The sequence below is a fragment of the Cucurbita pepo genome, chromosome 15 (genome assembly GCF_057944985.1).
Source record: "Cucurbita pepo subsp. pepo isolate OVF chromosome 15, ASM5794498v1, whole genome shotgun sequence".
NCBI lineage: Eukaryota > Viridiplantae > Streptophyta > Magnoliopsida > Cucurbitales > Cucurbitaceae > Cucurbita > Cucurbita pepo.
In genome coordinates, this window is record NC_141812.1 from 10,839,308 (window position 1) to 10,859,067 (window position 19,760).

Genomic DNA, 19,760 nt, shown 5'->3' on the forward strand with positions numbered 1-19,760 from the left:
AACAAGATCGATCATGTCTAGCCTGAATGATTCTTGTTGATCAAATATCTCAACGCAAGAACACTTGTTTGAGATTCATATCAATCCAAAAGCAAGAGTGATCATGTTGAGCTTGAATGATTCTACGTGCAACCTAAACTACATAGAATTACAAATAAACTTAGCCATTAGCTAAAGAAAAGCACAAATGCTTCTTTCACTGTATTTTCCAAGTCTACTTACAAATAACATGACTTTATGTAACCTCAAAATGAAACTATTAAACTGTGATCCAGCCAAAATTTATAACATGAAACTTCATATTGCTTCAATGTGGCATGAATTGAAATAGTTTTTAATAATTTCAACAATATTTTCTTCACATCTTCATTGAAATATATTGTATGATTGATGTCTCTTTGTTCATATTAGTTTTAGAACTGATCTTAGTGCTACAAGACCAATCAAATGCTACCCAGATGGTCAAGGAGTACCGAACAACTAGACGAACTTCAAATGAGCGAACTTTCTCAGTGAAGATGAGGCTAGGCCCCAGTTATGCTCACGTAAAGTTTTGAATCGAAGTGCGACAATAATTCCGATACAGCAGTTGCCCACAAGATATGTGGATAATAGAATTCTGGTCTCGAGACTGACTTCTTCAACCTCGTTTCAAAAAACAAATGGGAACAACGATTTATGAATCAACCCCCCATCTTGTCCCTTACACAAAGTACTGAAAAACGTAAAGATCGAATGATTTATGAGTCAAATTGAAGCAATAGTAATCGAGTAAAAGAGCCATGAACTTCAGTATATGAACATGAATCTTAGCGTAGACACGACAAATTTCATATTCAATTGCTTACTGAACAATATTAAAACTATATAAACAAACAGTATATAGTCATCGCACACCGCGGCACCATAATTTACCTGTTTTCCAGACAGAAGCTCCTTGTTACCACTCGAAGCCATGAGAATAACTGCATACAAATAAGGAAGAACGAAAATAAAATCCAATTCTGAATCCAAATTTCACAATGTGATATAAACTGATCAAACGCAGTATCCATATCCGATGATCAACATCCCACCGCATAAAAGAATTGATAACCCCTCCGCTCAAAGTTAATAAAAAAGAGTAAACAAATTAACCACAAATTAGAAGTCGAGACTGAGAGATTCAGACCTGATCCAGGCGCGAGAAGATTCAATGGAAGAACGAGATGGATAGATCACGCTCTGAATGGTCTCATTATCTACTAGAAAGTACAATTAATTTATGTTAATTCGCGTTTGTTATAATAAACCCTTTTTTTTTTTTCGCTTTTTGTTGTTTGGATTTTGTGAGCTGCGGCGACCGCGACACCGCCACCGCCGTCGGTGAGGGGCAAAATTGGAATTTCGAATTAATGACGTGAAGAACTCAATAGAATTCATAATCCAAACAAATACTCTATTTCTCAGGTTTAGTTAAATTATTAGACTTTTTATTTATTTATTTATTATTAAAAATTATATTTATTCACGTTTAGAACATTAATAAATAAAATATCATTTTATGTTCGTTGAGGGTTGACTTTCTAAAAAATTTAATTGATAATTCAAATATTTATATACTATAAAATAAATAATAAAAACATGATTAAAAATGTTAAATTTTTTTTTTAAAAAAAAAATTAAACTCAACCAAAATTGACCTTTTGCGTTCATTATTAATAGTTTATTTTATAAAAAAAAGAATTATTAAAATTGTTCTAACGATTAATTTGCGTTCGAAATAAAAATGGTATTTTTAGTACAAAATTAAAATGGTTTCGAATCGAGATTGTCACCTTCATTGTCTGCATAAAGAACAATTTTTCGAGGGAAAACGGAATTGTTCTTCATCTCGAATTGGGGAAGAAATTCAGTCGTTCTCATTCGTTGTGTTGATTGAGCACTCAAGATTCTGAAAGATTAGGGTTCGTAAATGTGCCGGAAGACGGTGAGGACCAAGAGTCGCCGTGGCGGGAAGTCCAGGCTTTCCCGGCGTTCCGCCACTTCTACTCCGCCACCTGTGGCGTCTCCCTCCTTCTCTGACCAGGTTCGTATTCATTTCTCTTTGTTTTTAGCTATGGAGCCGTTTTCTTTTTCTTCTCGCAAAGCAAATCGTTTCATTGTTCCGTTGCTCTTCGCGACTGAAACTGAACTGTGATCCACGAGGACGTCGTTGTTACTCGCTTGGATTTTTGCTGAGCAAATGTTTGATAGACCTAATCTTTAGTGTTAACTTGATTTTTCCTAATACAAATTCGAAGAAAGGGAAGAGAATGTTTGCTGAAAAAACGATGGATTTGTATCTGGTCAGGATGCGCCGAATGCAGAAGGCAACACTCCGAATGATGGATTTTTATCTTGTAAGGATGTGCTGAATGCAGAAGACAACACTGTTCATGAGGCATCGAGGAATGAAACTAATGATGTGTTGGATAATATAGATTGCTTTCAGAAAGACACTTGTATTAGATGCGACAAGAGTGGTGATCTATTGGTCTGTACTGAAATTGGATGTCCAATTGCTCTTCATGAGCTCTGTATGTCATGTGAACCTTCGTTCGATGAAGAAGGGCGCTTCTATTGTCCTTATTGTTCATATAAAAGAGCTTTGGTTCGTGTAAACGAATCGAGGAGAAATGCTATGGTGGCGAAGAGAGCGTTGTCTAATTTCGTTGATACCAGGATGGTTGGTGGTGGCAATTTGCTGCAGATAGGAGAGGCAGGTAAGAAGAAGGCATCTAATGTTTCAACTCGTGGAGTGGATGCGAACCAGCCTAATCATGGAAGTCGTTGGGGCAACGATAGCTCACGAGATCAGGATACGCAGGTCGGGCAAAATCAGAGTAATGAAAGGGAAGACCATGTGAGAATAGCAAGAGATGTTCAAGCAACGTCGACGGTGGGGGTTATTGGCGAAAATCATGATGGTCCTATTGTGTCTAATATTAGCAAGGGCGTTTATTCAACTCCTGAAGTTCAGCCGTGTGAGGATTCGATGAATGAAGAGGAAACTCGTGAGGCTGACACATTAGGAACACATCAGGTAGAAAGTTTAGAAGATGAAGATGGGGAAATGATGGACGAAGAAAACTTAAGGTCAACCGATAACCTTCAGGATGATGAAATTGCGAAGGATCGAGGTCAACCAGCAACTACTAGTGCATATCGTGATGGGGAGACTGCTCAAGAACCTCAAGAACAAGACAAAGATGATGGTGGAGAACAAATCCATCCCAACAACGAAGGGATGTTTGAAGATACCGGTCTTGCATCTGGAAATAACGATTTGAAGGATGAAACGATCATGAAGAAAAAACGCTTTAAAATCAAAGCTAACAGAAGATCAAACCGACAGAAATTTAATTCTCCGAGAAAGTCGTTGCGTTTACAAACTTCAAGTCCTGGGAAAGATCATGCTACCAAAATTGAGAAAGCTTCTGCATCCAGGAATTTAAGGATGCAACCAGCCTCTCGTAATCAATTGTAAGTCTGTTTATAGGCTAACATTCAATTTCTACATTACTGGATTGCAGTGCATTGCAGGTGTTTTTCAGCAGTTTCTGATTATAAAAGTAATTACAACTAACTATCATTTTCTGATTTGCAGCAAAAGCTTTGATTTTCATGGCGGGAAGCGTAAGAGAATGCGTTGGTCCACTGAAGAGGAGGAAATGTTGAAGGTACCAATTCATCAGTTGATTAATTAAGATGTTTTGGACTTTTAGCATCTTTAATCGTTATTAGATGTAACGGCCCAAGCCCACCGCTAGCAGATATTGTCCTCTTTGGGCCTTCCCTCCTGGGCTTCCCTTCAAGGTTTTTAAAACACATCTTCTAGGGAGAGGTTTCCACACCCTTTTCGTTCTCCTCCCCAACCAATGTGGGATCTTACAATCCACCCTCTTTCAGGGTCCAGCGTCCTCGCTGGCACTCATTCCTTTCTCCAATCGATGTTGGACCCCCACCAAATTCACCTCCCTTCGGGGCCCAGTGTTCTTTCTGGCACACTACCTCGTGTCTATCCCCCTTCGGGCCAGTGTCCTTATTGGCACACTACCTTGTGTCTACCCCCCCTTTGGGGAACAGCCTACTCGCTGACACATCGTCCAGTGTCTGGCTCTAATACCATTTGTAACGGCTCAGGCCCACCGCTAGCAGATATTGTATTCTTTGGGCTTTCCTTCAAGGTTTTTAAAACGAATTTGCTAGGGAGAGGTTTATACGCCCTTATAAAAGGTGTTTCGTTCTCCTCCCCAACCGATGTGGGATCTCAAGTTAGATTTCATCTTTCAGACTAGAATCAACCGTTATGTGTGATCCAGTTGTTCTTGTTTTTATTTATTTTTTATTATTAAATCTCAGCCCCAAAATGATTAGATCATGCAGAAGGGGAAGATAAATATTTGAACGCACCTGGCATGATTCTTAGAATGGAAAACTAAGTTCTCATCTGAATGTTAGCAAAGCTGGTTGACATGATCTACCATGTAGAAAAGTTTTCTGACGATTTCTCTTGCATTAAAAGAATTTTCAAGTTCAAGCTGCTCCGTGCTCTCAATTCATTCATGTCGTTTACTAATATCTACGAACTCTCTTCCGAATCTGCATCGAAAGATGCCCTTGATTATGCATCTTGTCTCATTTTTGAATCCTACTAAGGTCAAAGGACAATGAAAGTAGCTCATATTGGTCATGAGAAGAGATGACCAAATACTAAACGTTTTTTTCTAATCATTATTTGTTTCTTCCTTATGCTAACTAAAACTACTTTTTTCAGGAAGGAGTTCATAGATTCTCTTCTACAGACAGTAAAAATGTTCCTTGGAAGAAAATTTTGGAATTCGGTCATCACGTATTCGATAACACTCGTACCCCGGTGGACCTAAAAGATAAATGGAGAAACATTCTAGCCAAATAGTCTTACGAAAAGGTAACTTCTATAATGTCTATAGCAAGTTAATGGATGTGTTATTATGTTTCAATTTTTCTTTTGGGTCATGTCCTCTTTGTAAGCGGCGGGTTGCTAACTTTTCTTATATGTGCTCAAAGTATGAACACATCTATTACTTCGGTTCTTGCACTTATAAAACATCTATCCTCTGTCTTTGCTTGCAAAATTGGAACATGAATTTTTTTTATACAATAATATGCGTTTCAAAAGTAAGATTAGAATAGGCAAAAGTTAAAGGTGCAAGAACCGAAGTAAATATTTCAAAAGTCGAGAATTAAATGAAACATAATCTCTTCATCAATTAGTTTTGTGTACTCTTTAGTGTTAGCGTAGAACGACTTTTAAGTGCTTAAAAACACTTTTTTAAAAATTTAAGAAGTCATTTCAAACATGCTCAGATCTTTCGTAAAGTTCTTAAAGCGTTTAGATTGATTTTTTAGGTTGGTTTTGTTTGATTATGCAGGGCCAATGATGCCAACTCTCTTGTGGGAGAAAAGTACGTCGGAGTTGTTTTGACGTTTTATTTATATACTTATCAATTTCTTAGTTTGTGTTATCTCGAGATTGTTAGCCTATCATATCATTATAAATTATGGTAAGTTATTATGGAATAACTTAGACGTTCTTTTAGTCTAATGAAGAAGTATTTAATGAGTCCTAAACTTGATTTTATTTTTTTATTTCTAATTATCTATTATAAAATTAAATTCATTTATTTATTAAAAAGGTTTACATTTTTAACCATTTTCAAGTTTTAGTCCATTTTTAAGATAAAAAGCTCATAGATATATTTACTTATTAAATGCGATAGAATAGACATAAATGAACGATGATCGATAAGAAAACTTCGAAAGAATGATATTCAAAAAGTGAGCTGTTATTGTTCTTAATAGGTGATTATTTTGAAGGAAATGGGGTACAATGGGGGGAAATGAAGAGAAAGAAGGAAGGTAATGAAATGATGGAGTGCAGAAGAAGAGGGGAGGAACATTTACAGCATAAGTTAAAAGTAGAACAGTGCCTAATGGTTGGGACTGTGGAGTGGGGATTCTCTTCCCTAAACTCTGCATTTACTACCAAATGGAACGGTAACCAAAACTGAGGAAGAGACTGAGAGATAGAGAGAGAGAGAGAGAGGCACCAGTTCAATGAAAAACATGTCTGCTCTGTTCTGTTCTCTCTTTAGATAACAGTGCCACTGGGAATCAAAGCATCCTTGATTACTGTCACGATCCCACTCTTTATGAAGTACCCGTCTGTCTCCCTTGCTGCTTCTTGCACGCCGTCTCCGTTCACGATCTGCGATGAATATCAATCGGCCAGTTAAAAAATTATATCTCAATTCATTTCTATCCAATTCATCGACACACAACTAGATGTCGAGACAATTGTATCACAATTCATTCATACCCAACTCATCGACACTCAACCAGATATCGAGACAATTATATCACAATTCATTCATAACCAACTCATCGACACACCATATGTGTATTTAGTCTCCATACTTTAAAAAGTTCTCCATAAATACTACTAATCTTTGAAATTTACAAATTTCGTGTGTTTAACGGGTTATATCTCTAAATCTAAACAACACTTTGCATGGCCGTGGTGGTTATATTATCAAACTCAGTTGATTTCAAGTAGGTTTAGGCAAGTTTAAGTGTTTGGTGTTGTGAAAGAAAAAAAACATACTTAGCGTAAAGATGGAGAATTATTAGACACATAACTAAAAGTTCATACAATAATTTTTAATATATAGATTAAAAAAAAAAAAAAAAAAAAAAACCAAACGTGTGCGGCCATGTGAAGCTGATTTGAAACAGATTTATTCCCACCGTCAAAACTACTTTAAGAGAGAGAGAGAGGAAAAAAAAAGCTCTGAAGAACTCATTTCTTGTCTATTTGTCTTTGTTCCTTCTAAATGGAAGGAGTGGATTTGATTGAGAGTAAAAAGATAATGGAAATCGACCCCACCCCGAAAATGCATGATAAGATATAATAACATAAATGTAAAAGATGAAATGAAAGCAAACAAAAGTTGACATGACAAACCTTGACATTTTCCCCGATGCGAGCATTTTTGTCAATGATAGCTCTCTTGATGTGGGAGTTTCTGCCAATGCCAATTGGTACACTGCCCTTTGCCGCCAATAACCTACGGTCGGCGTCCGTCTGAGGAGCACCACCACAAGGAAACAACAAATCAGTATATGCTCTACACCCCTCAATTTATCTCCTCCTCAACCAAGGAGTGAGACAGAACACTGCAACTACAAGTCATTTGGAATGGCTCTCTATTCTAAGATATAGCTTTACGTTAGTTTCCAATGGTAACATTAACAATTAAAGGTAGTTTTTCAGCATTTTCTCGATGTTTAAGTATCTAAAAGTACTTTGAAGACAGCTCAAAGCTATAAACTCATGATGAACAAGGTTATTATTAGCTACAGACCTCATAGTAATCTGCACCCATCAATAACGTGTCTTCTATGATTGCACCTTCGGATATGCAAGATCGGAGGCCAACGACAGAATGATGAATCTTGCAGTTCTGAGGAGAAATAAAAAAGGGGTTATTTCAACAATGGAAAGGGGAAGGAATAATGCAGTCGAGACAAGGTAACAACACCATCTTAGCATAGCAAAGAGCTACTTTGCTCGTAAAGAAGTTACCTTTATGACACAGCCCTCACCAATAACACTGTCAGTGATATCAGCATCGAGCATTTTCGATGGCGGCAAGTACCGAGGTTGGGTGTAGATTGGAGACGAACGATCATAGAAGCTGCAATTGGGAGTTTCGTGTATCAAATAAACACATGATAACTTAACAATTCATTGGTAAAAGATGGGAGAAAACGAGTCCAATCTAATCAAATATTACCTAAAATCTGGTACTGGCTTCTTTGTGATCCCCAGATTTGCATTGTAAAAGGCTTCAATGGTACCAATATCTTCCCAGTAGCCATCGTACAAGTAAGCTTGCACCTACAAAGTCAAATCAACATCTTTAATATAGAAATCGCAGCCCTTACGAGCTCTGAAGCCATCGTTCTCCAGCAAACCAAGAGTAATCAAATGTGACATGAGTTCAAGATCAGCACTCATTCATCTACTACTATGCCTTTTTTTCTTTTAATTTCTATTATTTTCTTTAATCGAAGCAGAAAATATTTGTAACAGCTCAAGCTCACCACTAGCCGATATAAGATCTAGGGAAAACATGTTACTAGGGAAAGGTTTTTTTCACACCCTACCGATGTAAGATCTTACACATGTATTGGCTAGAGTTTGCATCAGACAACTCGATTGTCAAGGCCACCGTTGTTTGGTACTTTCCACTAACGAATTCTATGATATATTTGGACAATACTTTCATCAATGTAGATATGACCTATATTTATGGTGCATAAAATCATTATATCCATACCCTCATTCCAATGGAAGTTGCACCAGGAATAACTTCACTCCCAAAATCATTTGCTCCGGGAAATTTTTCTCTTAGAAGATTCAGCATCACATCCTTACTGATAACGTAAATACCCATGCTAGCTATGAAAGGCATCTCTTTCGCTCTCTCATCATCAAGACCCAAAATAGTAGTATCAACCTGTAAGAAAGAAAACAGGATTTTTTTTTTTCTGCTTTAGACTAACCCATCTAACAAGAACATCTTATGAATCAAGACATAGGAGAACAGTTTATTATGATAAAAATTATTGGAGTTTGGATTCACCTGCATCGCTTTCAATTGGTCTCCTTTTGGTTTCTCTGCAAACTCAATTATCCGTCCCTCTTCATCAATTTTCATCAGACCAAATGCAGTAGCACGGCTTTCATCCATGGGAAGTGCAGCTACAGTGATATCTGCATCAGTCTCCCTGTGTGCTTGAATAAATCTCTCGTAATCCATTCGGTACAAATGATCGCCAGCAAGAACTAGATACTCCAAAACATTGTGTTCTTCAAATAGCCACAAATACTGCCTAACCGCATCAGCTGTTCCCTGCAGGTTTCAATGCCAAACATTTATGAGATAAGACGGAGTATATCAGATCAAGACAAACTTCAAGAAAATGCATTAGGAAATTGGAAGTGTTAAGACAGAGTATATCACAAGATCAATGTTCTGAACAAAATGGAAGGTTTCAGTGATTCCAATTTTCGCATGAATTATGAAAGAATAAACCTAATTTTAATTCCATCACCTGGAACCAATTTGGATTCTCCGGACTCTGCTGGGCCGCAAGAACCTCAACGAATCCTTCATTCTTGTAACCACCCATGTTACTCGCATAAGCTCGGGAAAGATGACGATTAAGAGACGCAGAATTGAATTGCGTTAGGACATAAATCTTGGAAATGTTGCTGTTGAGACAATTGCTAACAGGAATGTCAATCAGCCTGTAGTTTGCTCCAAGAGGAACAGCAGGCTTCGCCCGCTTCTTAGTGAGCGGATAGAGCCGCGTTCCAGCACCACCTCCCAGAATAATCCCAAGCACACTCTAACCACACAAAAACAGATAACAGACGCCATTAAATCACCATCCATTCGAAAAACAAATCGCAGCGGCTCAATACAGGAAATCAAACGAAATAAACTCCGCGAACGCATCAAGTACAATAGGCAATAAAACTATTCGATTCCAATCAATTAACGCATTCAGAGAACAACACAAAGAAACAAGAATACCAACCCGGCTAGCATCGGGATCGAGGCAAGTCTGAGAGTTCTTGGAATCAGAAACCGCTTTCGGAGAGACGATCAAAGGAGCCGCTCTACCACCAGAAAAACGTCGTGATCCCAAAGCAGAAGCTCTAAAATCAATCTTGTCACCAGAAATGAGAGACGCACCGAACGAGAGGCTTCGAACACTGCTTCCCCTTACACGGTTAGAACCGCCGTTCGACGACGAAGACCCCGACGTCGTCGAAACTCTGAGAACTCCACCGGCAGCAATAGAAGACGCCATTGGAGAATCAATCCAAATTCACAAAGCGAAATCCGGTTTCTTCACCGATCAGACAGTGGCCGGGAAAAACAAAAAACTAGAGATTAGCTCGCAGCTCAACTGCCGAATGAGGGAACCGCTTTGCCACTGATATTTGATGTGGTCTCAGTGTCGATTTTACCCTTCATATTTCCACTTTATTACGTCGTTTACCCTCGGTTTTCTAGACGCAGAACGTGGTCCTGATAGGGGCAATATGGGGAAAAAGAAAATTCGAGCGGTTCCCCAATAAAATTAAAAGGAAATTAATATTATTTCTAATTTTATGAGATTTGAGTGGACGTGGATTCACGGATCTATCCATAAGTCACATGGACTCTTCCTTTTTCAGATTTTTTGGGAACGGTTTCATTCTAATATTTTTTAATTAAATTAAATTAAACTAATATTCCACGTGTCAACCATAAACTAGCTCTAACCCGACTCCTACCCCAGTGTGAGCTCTTGTTGTTACTCTCTTTCTTCCATATTACGTCTCTCTAAAAAATCTCTCTCTGCCCTCGTTTTCTAAAACTTTCTTCTTAAACCGAGGCCAGAGGCTCGAGCATATCTAGCTTGGCCGTAGGCAACGTAAGAACGAATTGACTTAGCTCACTTGTTGTTGGAAAGTAAGTGCCGCACAATCGCAAGTCCGCTGCCATCAAGATGCATCCGACCGAACCTAATTGTTCGATTGTAATTCGAGCAACCCTTGTTCAATAATGAACTCACCTGAACCATAAATTATCAGGTTGAGGATCGAACCAAATCATTAGGCCGAGGATTGAACCAAATTATTCTACCGAGTACCCTTCATTAAATAACAAACCCAGCTCAACCATTTATCATTAGGGTGAGGATCGGACCAAATTATTCGACTCGAGTAACTCTTATTAAATAATGAACCCAACTCAACCATAAATTATAAGTGGAGGTTCGAACCAAATTTTGGTCTCGAGTAACCCTTAATAAATAAATTAGCCCGAATTCAACACGAAAATGTCCAAACCGAGCTAAAATAAAAATAAATGTTATTTTCCATAAAATAGAAAAATTAATTACTAAACTAAAAAAGGAAATGTAATATTAAAGCAAAATAAATAATTCGAAAATACATTTTAAGATGAAAATTGAAGCACAATAAATTATTCCACACACATTCTGAAGGTACACTGCACCTCATAAATTAATAAAAAAAAAATTATATTAAATTATGATTAAATTAGCACCGTCAATTTCCTTTTATGAAAATTTTAAAATTCGAAAACATAGTTTAGGTGGGCCCAAGGATCAGGAACGCCGTTGAACTTGAAGTGATGACCATATCGTTTCCGTACACTGACGCACACCTGATTATTTCCCTGCTACCCTCCAAATATTTGGTTTGTGCCTTTACCAATCTCGAGGAGGCTTATTTTACATGCTTCCAAAAACTCTAAGTGTACGCATTCACATCTTAATTAATTAAAAGTTAAATTACTATTATTTTGTTTAAATTTTTAAATGCAATTTGTACCGACAAATTTGGCTTTGACACGACCCATGAAACTTCTTCACGAAAAATATCACCAAAACCGTCATGGCTCAATCATGTATAAGTCGTAGCAAGACATGATTCAAAGATGAGCCAGTCAATAGGGCATGACTTTTTCTTCTCGGCTTCGCTCATTCACCTATTGGTCTCCATTGCCTGAACCTATTTATTCTTTCTCTCAAACTTATTGGTCTCCCTGTTTCAAATTGATTAGAAGCATACAAATGTCCCAGTTGTTTTCCCTCACTGTATCAATCATTATTACAAAAGACGAAGGTCGAGCATGAGCCAAACAACCCAAAAGAGCGGAAAGAGGACTCAAGCTAAAGTTATCGTCTACAAGTCGAGGTGTCGAGCTAAAATAAAGAAACTAAGCCAACGAATTGAATCGTGGACGTGTTTGAATCGACTTTCTTTAGCTTTCGACTAGACTGCCATTACCACAATAGGGCTTCTTACATGGTGCTTACCATCAGACCATATCAAATCACCATATACATAATTCTTCTTCCTTCCTACATTCCCTTCCTTGACTTTCATGAAAACTTTGAAGCTCAGCTCTTCACCTAATCTTGTGAAGCTCAACTTCTTTGGCTTAACCGAAACCGATATCCCAGCTGGTTTTCTTATCTCGGCTTTGTACGTTCCGGGAGAACCGACGTTCTTGAGTCTTCGAGTAATTGTGATCGATCTCGAGAGGTTAGGGACAGTGATTGAAGGATAGTTGAGATTTGTAAGACTAATAGGCTCCGAGCAATTGAAGGGGCCATTGGAGAACTGTGATAGTTGAGCCTTGTTGTATCCTAAGGCACATAGAAATGACAGATATTCATTAACCGTTATGTCATAGACCAAGCCAGGATCTGTAGCTCTATTTGGATGGATGTGTCCTGCTCCATAGTTGAATGGCGTGGCCACAGAGTAGGAAGCATTGAGGAGCGGCTTGAAGTTGTTGTCTAAGGTGCTTGCTGTGAAAAATAGAAGCTAATAAGAAACACGCTAAAATGTCACACTTTTACTTCTAACTTGTCCGTTTAGTTTCCATTTGGTCCTTAAATTTTCAAAATATTACATTTTTACCCTCAGCTCGTGAGCTTTCACCAATGCTCACTTTTAACCAAAGCTAACACCAATGACCAAAAAAACGAGAATTAGTACAAACTCGAAGTAAAAGTGTCAAATCTAGAAACTTAGGGCAGTGTTCGTGAGTTTTCACCAATGCTCACTTTTAATCAAAGCTAACACTAATGACCAAGAATGAGAATTAGTACAAACTTGAGGTAAAAGTGTCAAATCTAGAAACTTAGGACCCAAATGGAAACTAAACTCAAAACTCGAGGATAAAAAAGATGCAATATTTTGAAATCTATGACTAAACGGAAACTAAACTAAAAAATTATGGTAAAAATGTAACTTTTTGAAACGTTAGGACCAAATGGAAACTAAACTCAGAGTAACGAATATAAGAACATGGAAAATATAGTCGAAACATAAGGACCGATTATTTGTTTTCAAAGATTCGTGGCAAAGAAAATACCGAGGGCGTTGAATTGTTTTACCCGTGGTCATGATTGCAGATTTAATAGCGGCAGGACTCCAGTGAGGGTAAAGAGTTCTAAGGAGACCCGCTATACCAGAAACATGAGGGCATGACATGGAAGTTCCTGATACCGAGTTAAAAGCAACCCTACGCTTATCATATTCTTGATTGGTAGGTCCTTCTGCTCCAGTATAAGCAGCTATAACACTCAGCCCAGGTGCTGTAACATCAGGCTGCACACACAAAAATCACCCAACAATCATTATAGCCCCGTTTGATATCCATTTGACTTAAAAAATTAAGTTTATAAACAATAAGTTTCTATTTGGATGAATACCATTATAAAGAAGTGTGAGAAACCAGACACGTATTTTATGAACTAAATGAGTATCAAATGGAGCCTAAAAGACAACCTTTAAGATCTCTGGAGTAATAGTGCTTGGTCCAACTGATGAAAATGCTGCCATAAATGGAGCTGGCCTTATACCTAATTGAGTTGTAGCTCCTGTGATGTAAGCCTGAGGGAACCTGTTCACAATTTAAAGGTTTCAATTACTTTATGGTGATGTACATAATAGACCATGTGCAGGGTGTCACGGTCAGGTTCGTTTAGGGTGTGTTGCTTGTAGCCACATGTCCATGTCATGCCGAACCCTTTACTTAATTTCATGTTGTATTGCCTTACTATTGTATTTCCTATTTGTACGACTACTCGGCGAAATCATGTCTAGGCCATTTGTACTATAGGGAGGGTGTGACTAGTTGTCAACTCCTCCCCCTGATTTTGTATGACCGTTCGGCGGAACCACGTCTAGGCCTGCCAGATCTAAATCGCCTCAAAATGTATTATAAGGGGATGCGACTAGTTGTCAAATTCTTCCTATCCAAAAAGTTATATGTTATTAAGCCGTTGTGTTGCCTTTTGCTTATAGCTATATAACGTTGCTTTTAAAATCTTCTCTCTTTCTTACTTTCAAACTCGCTTTCAAAAATCTCTCTATCCCCGTTTTCTAAAACCTTGTTCTCAAATGGGGCCAAAGGCTCAAGCATACATTACCCAGCCGTAGGCGACACGAATACAAATTGGCTTGACTCACTTGGTGTTGGGAGTGAGTGTTGCACAATCGCAAAGTCCGTTGTCAAGAAAAGAGCGATTGTGATACAGGACAGTCATACGGTCCAAACAACTCAAATGTTGTTTGCCGTTGTGCTTAATTTAGGACCGGTTTGGATTGACATTCCAAATGTTTGAAAATGTTTTTAAGCATTTAGAAAGTTAATCTAAACATGCTTGTTACTGTTATAGAAGCAACTTACTTGGTCGAATTGATGTATGCAAAAACTGCAACGCCATCAGTGAAGTTGATGTGCGAGGCTGGAAGAACATGTGGGTCAGCAAGGATTTCATTCCCACTGAGCTCATTGTTGGCGAGAATCATACCCACAGCACCAGCCAACATTGCTTGCTCGCCCTTGTCCACTCTTGCATTATCACCACGAAGGCAGACAAGGATCTTTCCCTTCGCCTTCTTAGGATCAAGCGTACCAGCTTTACACAATTGACTGAAATGTTCAATAAATCAGAGCCAATTACTATGAACACTTAGAAATTCAATCTAAAAAGACCCTAAACACAACAATTCTAAGGTAATTTCAATAGCTAAGACAGAGCAGAAAATTATTGTTCTATGTTCTTACGCTTCATGAGCTGATGCATTGGCCAATCTAACATCTGCAGCACTCATGAGTGGATAGAACTTCCTGCTTGGCAAACCTTCAGGGGTTAGGCTTTCGCCCTACAAAACATTGTGTTCTTCGTTAGACAAATTGCACCATTGATAAACTTTCAAGTTTGTATCAAGTAGATCCTAAACTTTCGATTTTATGGAAGTCCTTATACGGTTGAGGATTGTTGGGAGGGAATGATCATGGATTTATAAGTAAGGAATACTATCTCCATTGATATGAGGTCTTTTGAGAGCTTATGCTCAAAGTGGACAACATCATACCATTATGGCGAGTCGTGATTCCTAACATGGTATCAGAGTCATGCCCTTAACTTAGTCCTGTCAACAAAATCCTTAAATGTCGAACAAAGAAGTTGGGACCCTCAAAGGTGTAGTAAAAAGTGACTCAAGTGTTGAACAAAGGGTGTACTTTGTTCGAGGGCTCCAGAGAAAGGAGTCGAGCCTCAATTAAGGGGAGGCTGTTCGAGGGCTCCATAGATCTCAGGGGAGACTCTATGGTGTACTTCGATCAAGGGGAGGATTGTTGGGAGGGAGTCCCAAGTTGACTAATCAAGGGGATGATCATGAGTTTATAAGGAAGGAATACATCTCCGTGGTATGAGTCCTTTTGAGGAAACCAAAGCCAAAGCCACAAGAAGTTATGCTCAAAGTAGTCAACGGGGATGATCATGAGTTTATAAGGAAGGAATACATCTCCGTGGTATGAGTCCTTTTTGAGGAAACCAAAGCCAAACACAATAAGTTATGCTCAAAGTAGACAATATCATATCATTGCAGAGAGTCGTGATTCCTAACATATAATTCTTATAATCGATCATTGGCTTGTTTGACAACTTTTGAAGTTCATGAAATTGAAAGTTTAACGATTGGTTAGGTATAAAATTCAAGTTTATGCACAAAAGATTTTGTAATTTAACCTATGTTTCAAATCTGTTGTGGTTTGAAATTCCTTTCATAGCATAAATGTTGCATCAAACTTCATTTCCTCTCTACATAATTTCAAGAACAAGTTGCACTAACCTCAATCTGCTTCTTGTTCCCAAGAACGACGCGACTAGGGAACTTCCTGTCCATGGTGCTGGCTCCAACGGTGATCTGCCAGGGCGCAATATTCGTCACGGAACCGGCTGTCGGTCCCGAATTTCCGGCAGAGCAAATCACCACAATCCCGTGCTTCACGGCGTGGAATGATCCAATCGCAACACTATCGTTAAACAACGGATTCGGATCTCCTCCAAGCGACACCGACAACACATCGACGCCATCGTGGATCGCCACATCAAACGCCGCCAATATATCGGCATCGAAGCACTCATTCCCAGCCGCTGGAGGCCAGCAGACCTTGTAAGCGGCCACCCGAGCCCTAGGCGATCCGCCCTTGGCAATGCCCTTTCCCAAGCCGAAAACACTAGCTCCGGCGACGAAGTTACCGCCCGCCGTCGATAAGGTATGAGAACCATGCCCTTCATTATCCCTCGGCGAATTGAACGAAGAATTTAGATGACCGACAACGGATTTGTAGCCTTTGTTGAAGTATCTTGCTCCGATTAGTTTCCTTGAGATTAAATTACCACCAAATTTACAGAAATTTCAGAGAATATCAAGAAAGTGCATGCGCATGAACTATGAAATAATTCAAATCGTTTGAGGCGGACAGCCATATGCAACGAACAAAAGCAGACAATATCACTATTAGCAATGAGCTGTTAAGTGATACCAAAACTAATACTGTATCACTATTAGCAGTGAGCTGTTAAGTGATACCAAAACTAGATACTGATTGGTGTGTTAACGAGGACGTTGAACCCATTTTAAAATCGTGATGATTTAAATTTTTTAAAAATCGAACTAACTCAAGCGAGTTTGAACTGTGTTTGGTCGAGTTTGTTCGCTAACTGACCCCACAATAATTTTATATATAAAATTAATATTTTAGATTGAAAATAAATATTATATATATATATATAGATAAAAAGTAAAAAGGGAAGAGAGAATAAAAAATAAAAATATTATTCTTATGGGCATAATTGAAAAGAAGATATACTCGACTATATCTTTTCTAAAGTCGATTTGAATATTCCCAATTTCGTCTCGATATTGGTAGGTCCTACTTAAACTAATTCTAGACAAACTTTTACCTTTGAAAAAAACGGGTAGACTTCTTTATTGCTAAGTTACGCTCGTGTTCGGGTGTTGGTAGGTTTTGTATTGAGGAATTAATTTATAATTAGAATTTGCTTTTTTTAAAGTCCCGAGAACTGTGATATAAGTAGAGAGAAAGTTCTGTAAATAGAGCGTTAGGTACATATCTGATCTCCATATCGAGATTTATATTTAGTTCTAGGTTTTTTTTTTTTTTTAAATGGACAATGGGATTAAAAATTATTAGAATCGAAAATTCTAATATACTCGACTTTGAACTCTAAATAAGATAAAATATAAAAGCTAAGATATTAATAATATGAACGTCGCTCGGGATGTAGGTCGGAATCTCTACTCCGCTATTTAAATTAAAAATTAAAAAAATGAAGAGAGGGAAAGAGAAAGTACCTATTGCAATGGAAAGAAGGATCGTTTTGGTTTTGGCATATTCCTCTCCACCTTTGGGGAATTGGTCCCAAATCATCGTAATCCATAAAGCTCTTTGATTCCGGCCATACCCCTGTTGAAATTCCATGCCCAAAATGACCAAAACACCCCTTAGTCCAATTATATCAATCACGGGTCTAACAATAAATAAGTTATTATTACTCGTTTTAAAATATATTTTATTTTAGTCTCTATATTTTTAAAAAAATTAAATTTAACCCGGATACTTTCAATAATTTTTTAGTAAAATATTTATTCTTTTTATTTTATAAATATTTTTTAACACTCTTAAAATTATTATATAGACCTGCTTTCAATGTCGGTTTTGAGGTTTTTAACATCATCAACTATCATTGGAGACTTAATTATCGTCTCGAGGTTACTATCGTTGTCTTGACAGATTAAAGTCTTTCGCTTTATTTTTGCCCAATTTTCCGTTCGTTGGAATTTACATTCTCTTACTTTTCTTCCTCCATCGCATTCGACGTTTTTATTTTTTTTCTACTCTTATTCTATCTTTCATGCTCGTTCTCGAGCTTCTTCAAATTTCAAGTATATTTTTATTAATTTAATTTATTTAAAATATAAAAATAATTTATTTATTTATAAATTAATTAAAAATGGATTAAAAAATCAACCATTGGGGTTGCAGATAAGAGAGTCAAACAGACTGAACACAGATCCATTAAAATATATTTTTAGTTCTCCAAAAAATAAAAAATATTAAACTAATCAAAACTACGTCGTTTGATTCTCTAATAAACAGATCTTGTTTTTATTAATTAAAAAAAAAAAGTCAAGGGCTTGAAAAAATATTATTCAAATAAAAATTAATTATTTAATAAATAAATAAATAATTAATTAATTAAAGAAGAGAGAGAAAGTTAGAGAGAGAAAACGAACCAGTATCAAGGTTTCCAATAATGGTGTCTTCTCCAAACCTTGCCTTCTTCCATATTGATTCTGAACCTATAACTCCATGATTGTTCTCCAATTCCATGAACTCCCATGATCGTGTCGTGTGTAACCGTCTTCCTCGGTTCGGAAAAACCGACACCACTTCCGGGTGCTCTGTGTTTTAAACACGTAAAATGTTAAATCACCGATCAACTCAAAACGTGATCGATATTATAATTAAAAATTTTACATTTTTTCTCTAAATTTCGTATTAAATCTTCGAATTTGAGATATTAACGATGAACGAAAAGAGAAAGAATAGTTACGAGCTAATCGAGCAGCTACTTCGTCTTCCAACATTGCTGCAAAGCCATTGATATGTCTAGTGTACGAGTAAAAGATGACATCTTCGGCGAATTCATTTTCACTAAAAAGATAATAAATCGACGGTTAAATAATCGATTTCGACACGATCAAGAGTTCGAACATTATTATTTGGCTAATGGGTAATGATAAAGTCGATTTTTTTTTTTAAACGTACCTCTCGAGATATGGTCGGAGGAGGTCTCGGTGAGAATTGGCGACGATGTCGGCGGGTTTCCGACCGCCGTGGGAATGAGCTCCCATGTAGACAACATAGGACTGCAAATGGGGTGAAAATTTGAGAGAGAAAATGAGAGAAAAGCAAAGAAAATGAACTAACCCTTTTAATGGCGGCGGTGGGAGTGAGCAGCAAAGAAGAGAGAAGAAGAAGGAGGACAGTAGCTGAAGGATGTGTTGGTTGTTTCATGGTTTGTTCTTGTGTCTTGTCTCTGGTTTTTTCTCCCCCTTCTTGGCTTTAATTATATGTCTTCCTCCAATCGAATACAAGATACTCTCGCACTTAAAAAATTAGGTTAAAATATAATATATGTTCGTGTTCACACTCGAGAAGCTAGATAGGTTAACTGTGTGTAATATGGTGATAAAGACATGTTAACCGATCTAACTTCAAGAAAACAAGGTAATATAGAATGCCCAGAGACGCGTTCGTTGATAGAACCGTTGTAAGAATGGAGATATTTCCCTCGAGCGGAGGTGGACTAATTAATGAGCACAGGCTCTTAGACTGCTGTGAAAGCGAGCTAACTGTTGGAGGATAAAAAAGGTAATATTTTTCCCGAGTGGAGGTGAATTGATCAATGAGCACAGGCTTTTGGACTAATGAAAAAACGAGCCGGCCACTGGAGGATCAAAAAGGTGATATTTTTCTTGAACGGAGGCGAACTGATCAATGGGCACAGGCTTTTTAGACTGCTGCGGAAGCAAGCCGGCTGCTGGAGAATCAAAAAGGCAATATTTTTCTCGAGCGGAGGTGAACTAATCAACGGGCACAGGCTTTTAGACTGTTGCGGAAGCGAGCCGGTTGCTGGAGAATAAAAAAGGTAATATTTTCCTCGAGTGGAGGCAAACTGATCAACAAGCACAGACTTTTGGACTGGTGTGA

General features: G+C 37.8%; 3 protein-coding genes across 3 annotated transcripts; 1 reads left to right on the plus strand and 2 right to left on the minus strand.

Annotated features, from left to right (window-relative positions):
- The first annotated feature begins 1,753 nt into the window (after nt 1-1,753).
- Nucleotides 1,754-5,634, plus strand: LOC111811690 (uncharacterized). The gene is made up of 5 exons (XM_023698686.2): nt 1,754-2,068; nt 2,333-3,504; nt 3,629-3,701; nt 4,799-4,951; nt 5,436-5,634. The coding sequence occupies exons 1-4, from the start codon at nt 1,955-1,957 to the stop codon at nt 4,937-4,939; spliced, it is 1,500 nt and encodes a 499-aa protein (XP_023554454.2). The 5' UTR covers nt 1,754-1,954; the 3' UTR covers nt 4,940-4,951; nt 5,436-5,634.
- Nucleotides 5,635-5,828: 194 nt separating this feature from the next.
- LOC111811681 (glucose-1-phosphate adenylyltransferase small subunit, chloroplastic/amyloplastic) lies at nt 5,829-10,066 on the minus strand. Its single transcript, XM_023698677.2, has 9 exons — nt 9,673-10,066; nt 9,184-9,480; nt 8,712-8,981; nt 8,406-8,585; nt 7,860-7,963; nt 7,649-7,760; nt 7,428-7,526; nt 7,028-7,147; nt 5,829-6,271 (listed from the first exon to the last, which is right to left on the minus strand). The coding sequence occupies exons 1-9, from the start codon at nt 9,946-9,948 to the stop codon at nt 6,155-6,157; spliced, it is 1,575 nt and encodes a 524-aa protein (XP_023554445.1). The 5' UTR covers nt 9,949-10,066; the 3' UTR covers nt 5,829-6,154.
- Nucleotides 10,067-11,665: 1,599 nt separating this feature from the next.
- Nucleotides 11,666-19,136, minus strand: AIR3 (Subtilisin-like serine endopeptidase family protein). Its single transcript, XM_023698633.2, has 11 exons — nt 18,978-19,136; nt 18,816-18,916; nt 18,601-18,701; nt 18,281-18,448; nt 17,339-17,450; nt 15,809-16,343; nt 14,739-14,836; nt 14,358-14,603; nt 13,454-13,568; nt 13,060-13,273; nt 11,666-12,468 (listed from the first exon to the last, which is right to left on the minus strand). The coding sequence occupies exons 1-11, from the start codon at nt 19,062-19,064 to the stop codon at nt 11,927-11,929; spliced, it is 2,319 nt and encodes a 772-aa protein (XP_023554401.2). The 5' UTR covers nt 19,065-19,136; the 3' UTR covers nt 11,666-11,926.
- Nucleotides 19,137-19,760: the final 624 nt, after the last annotated feature.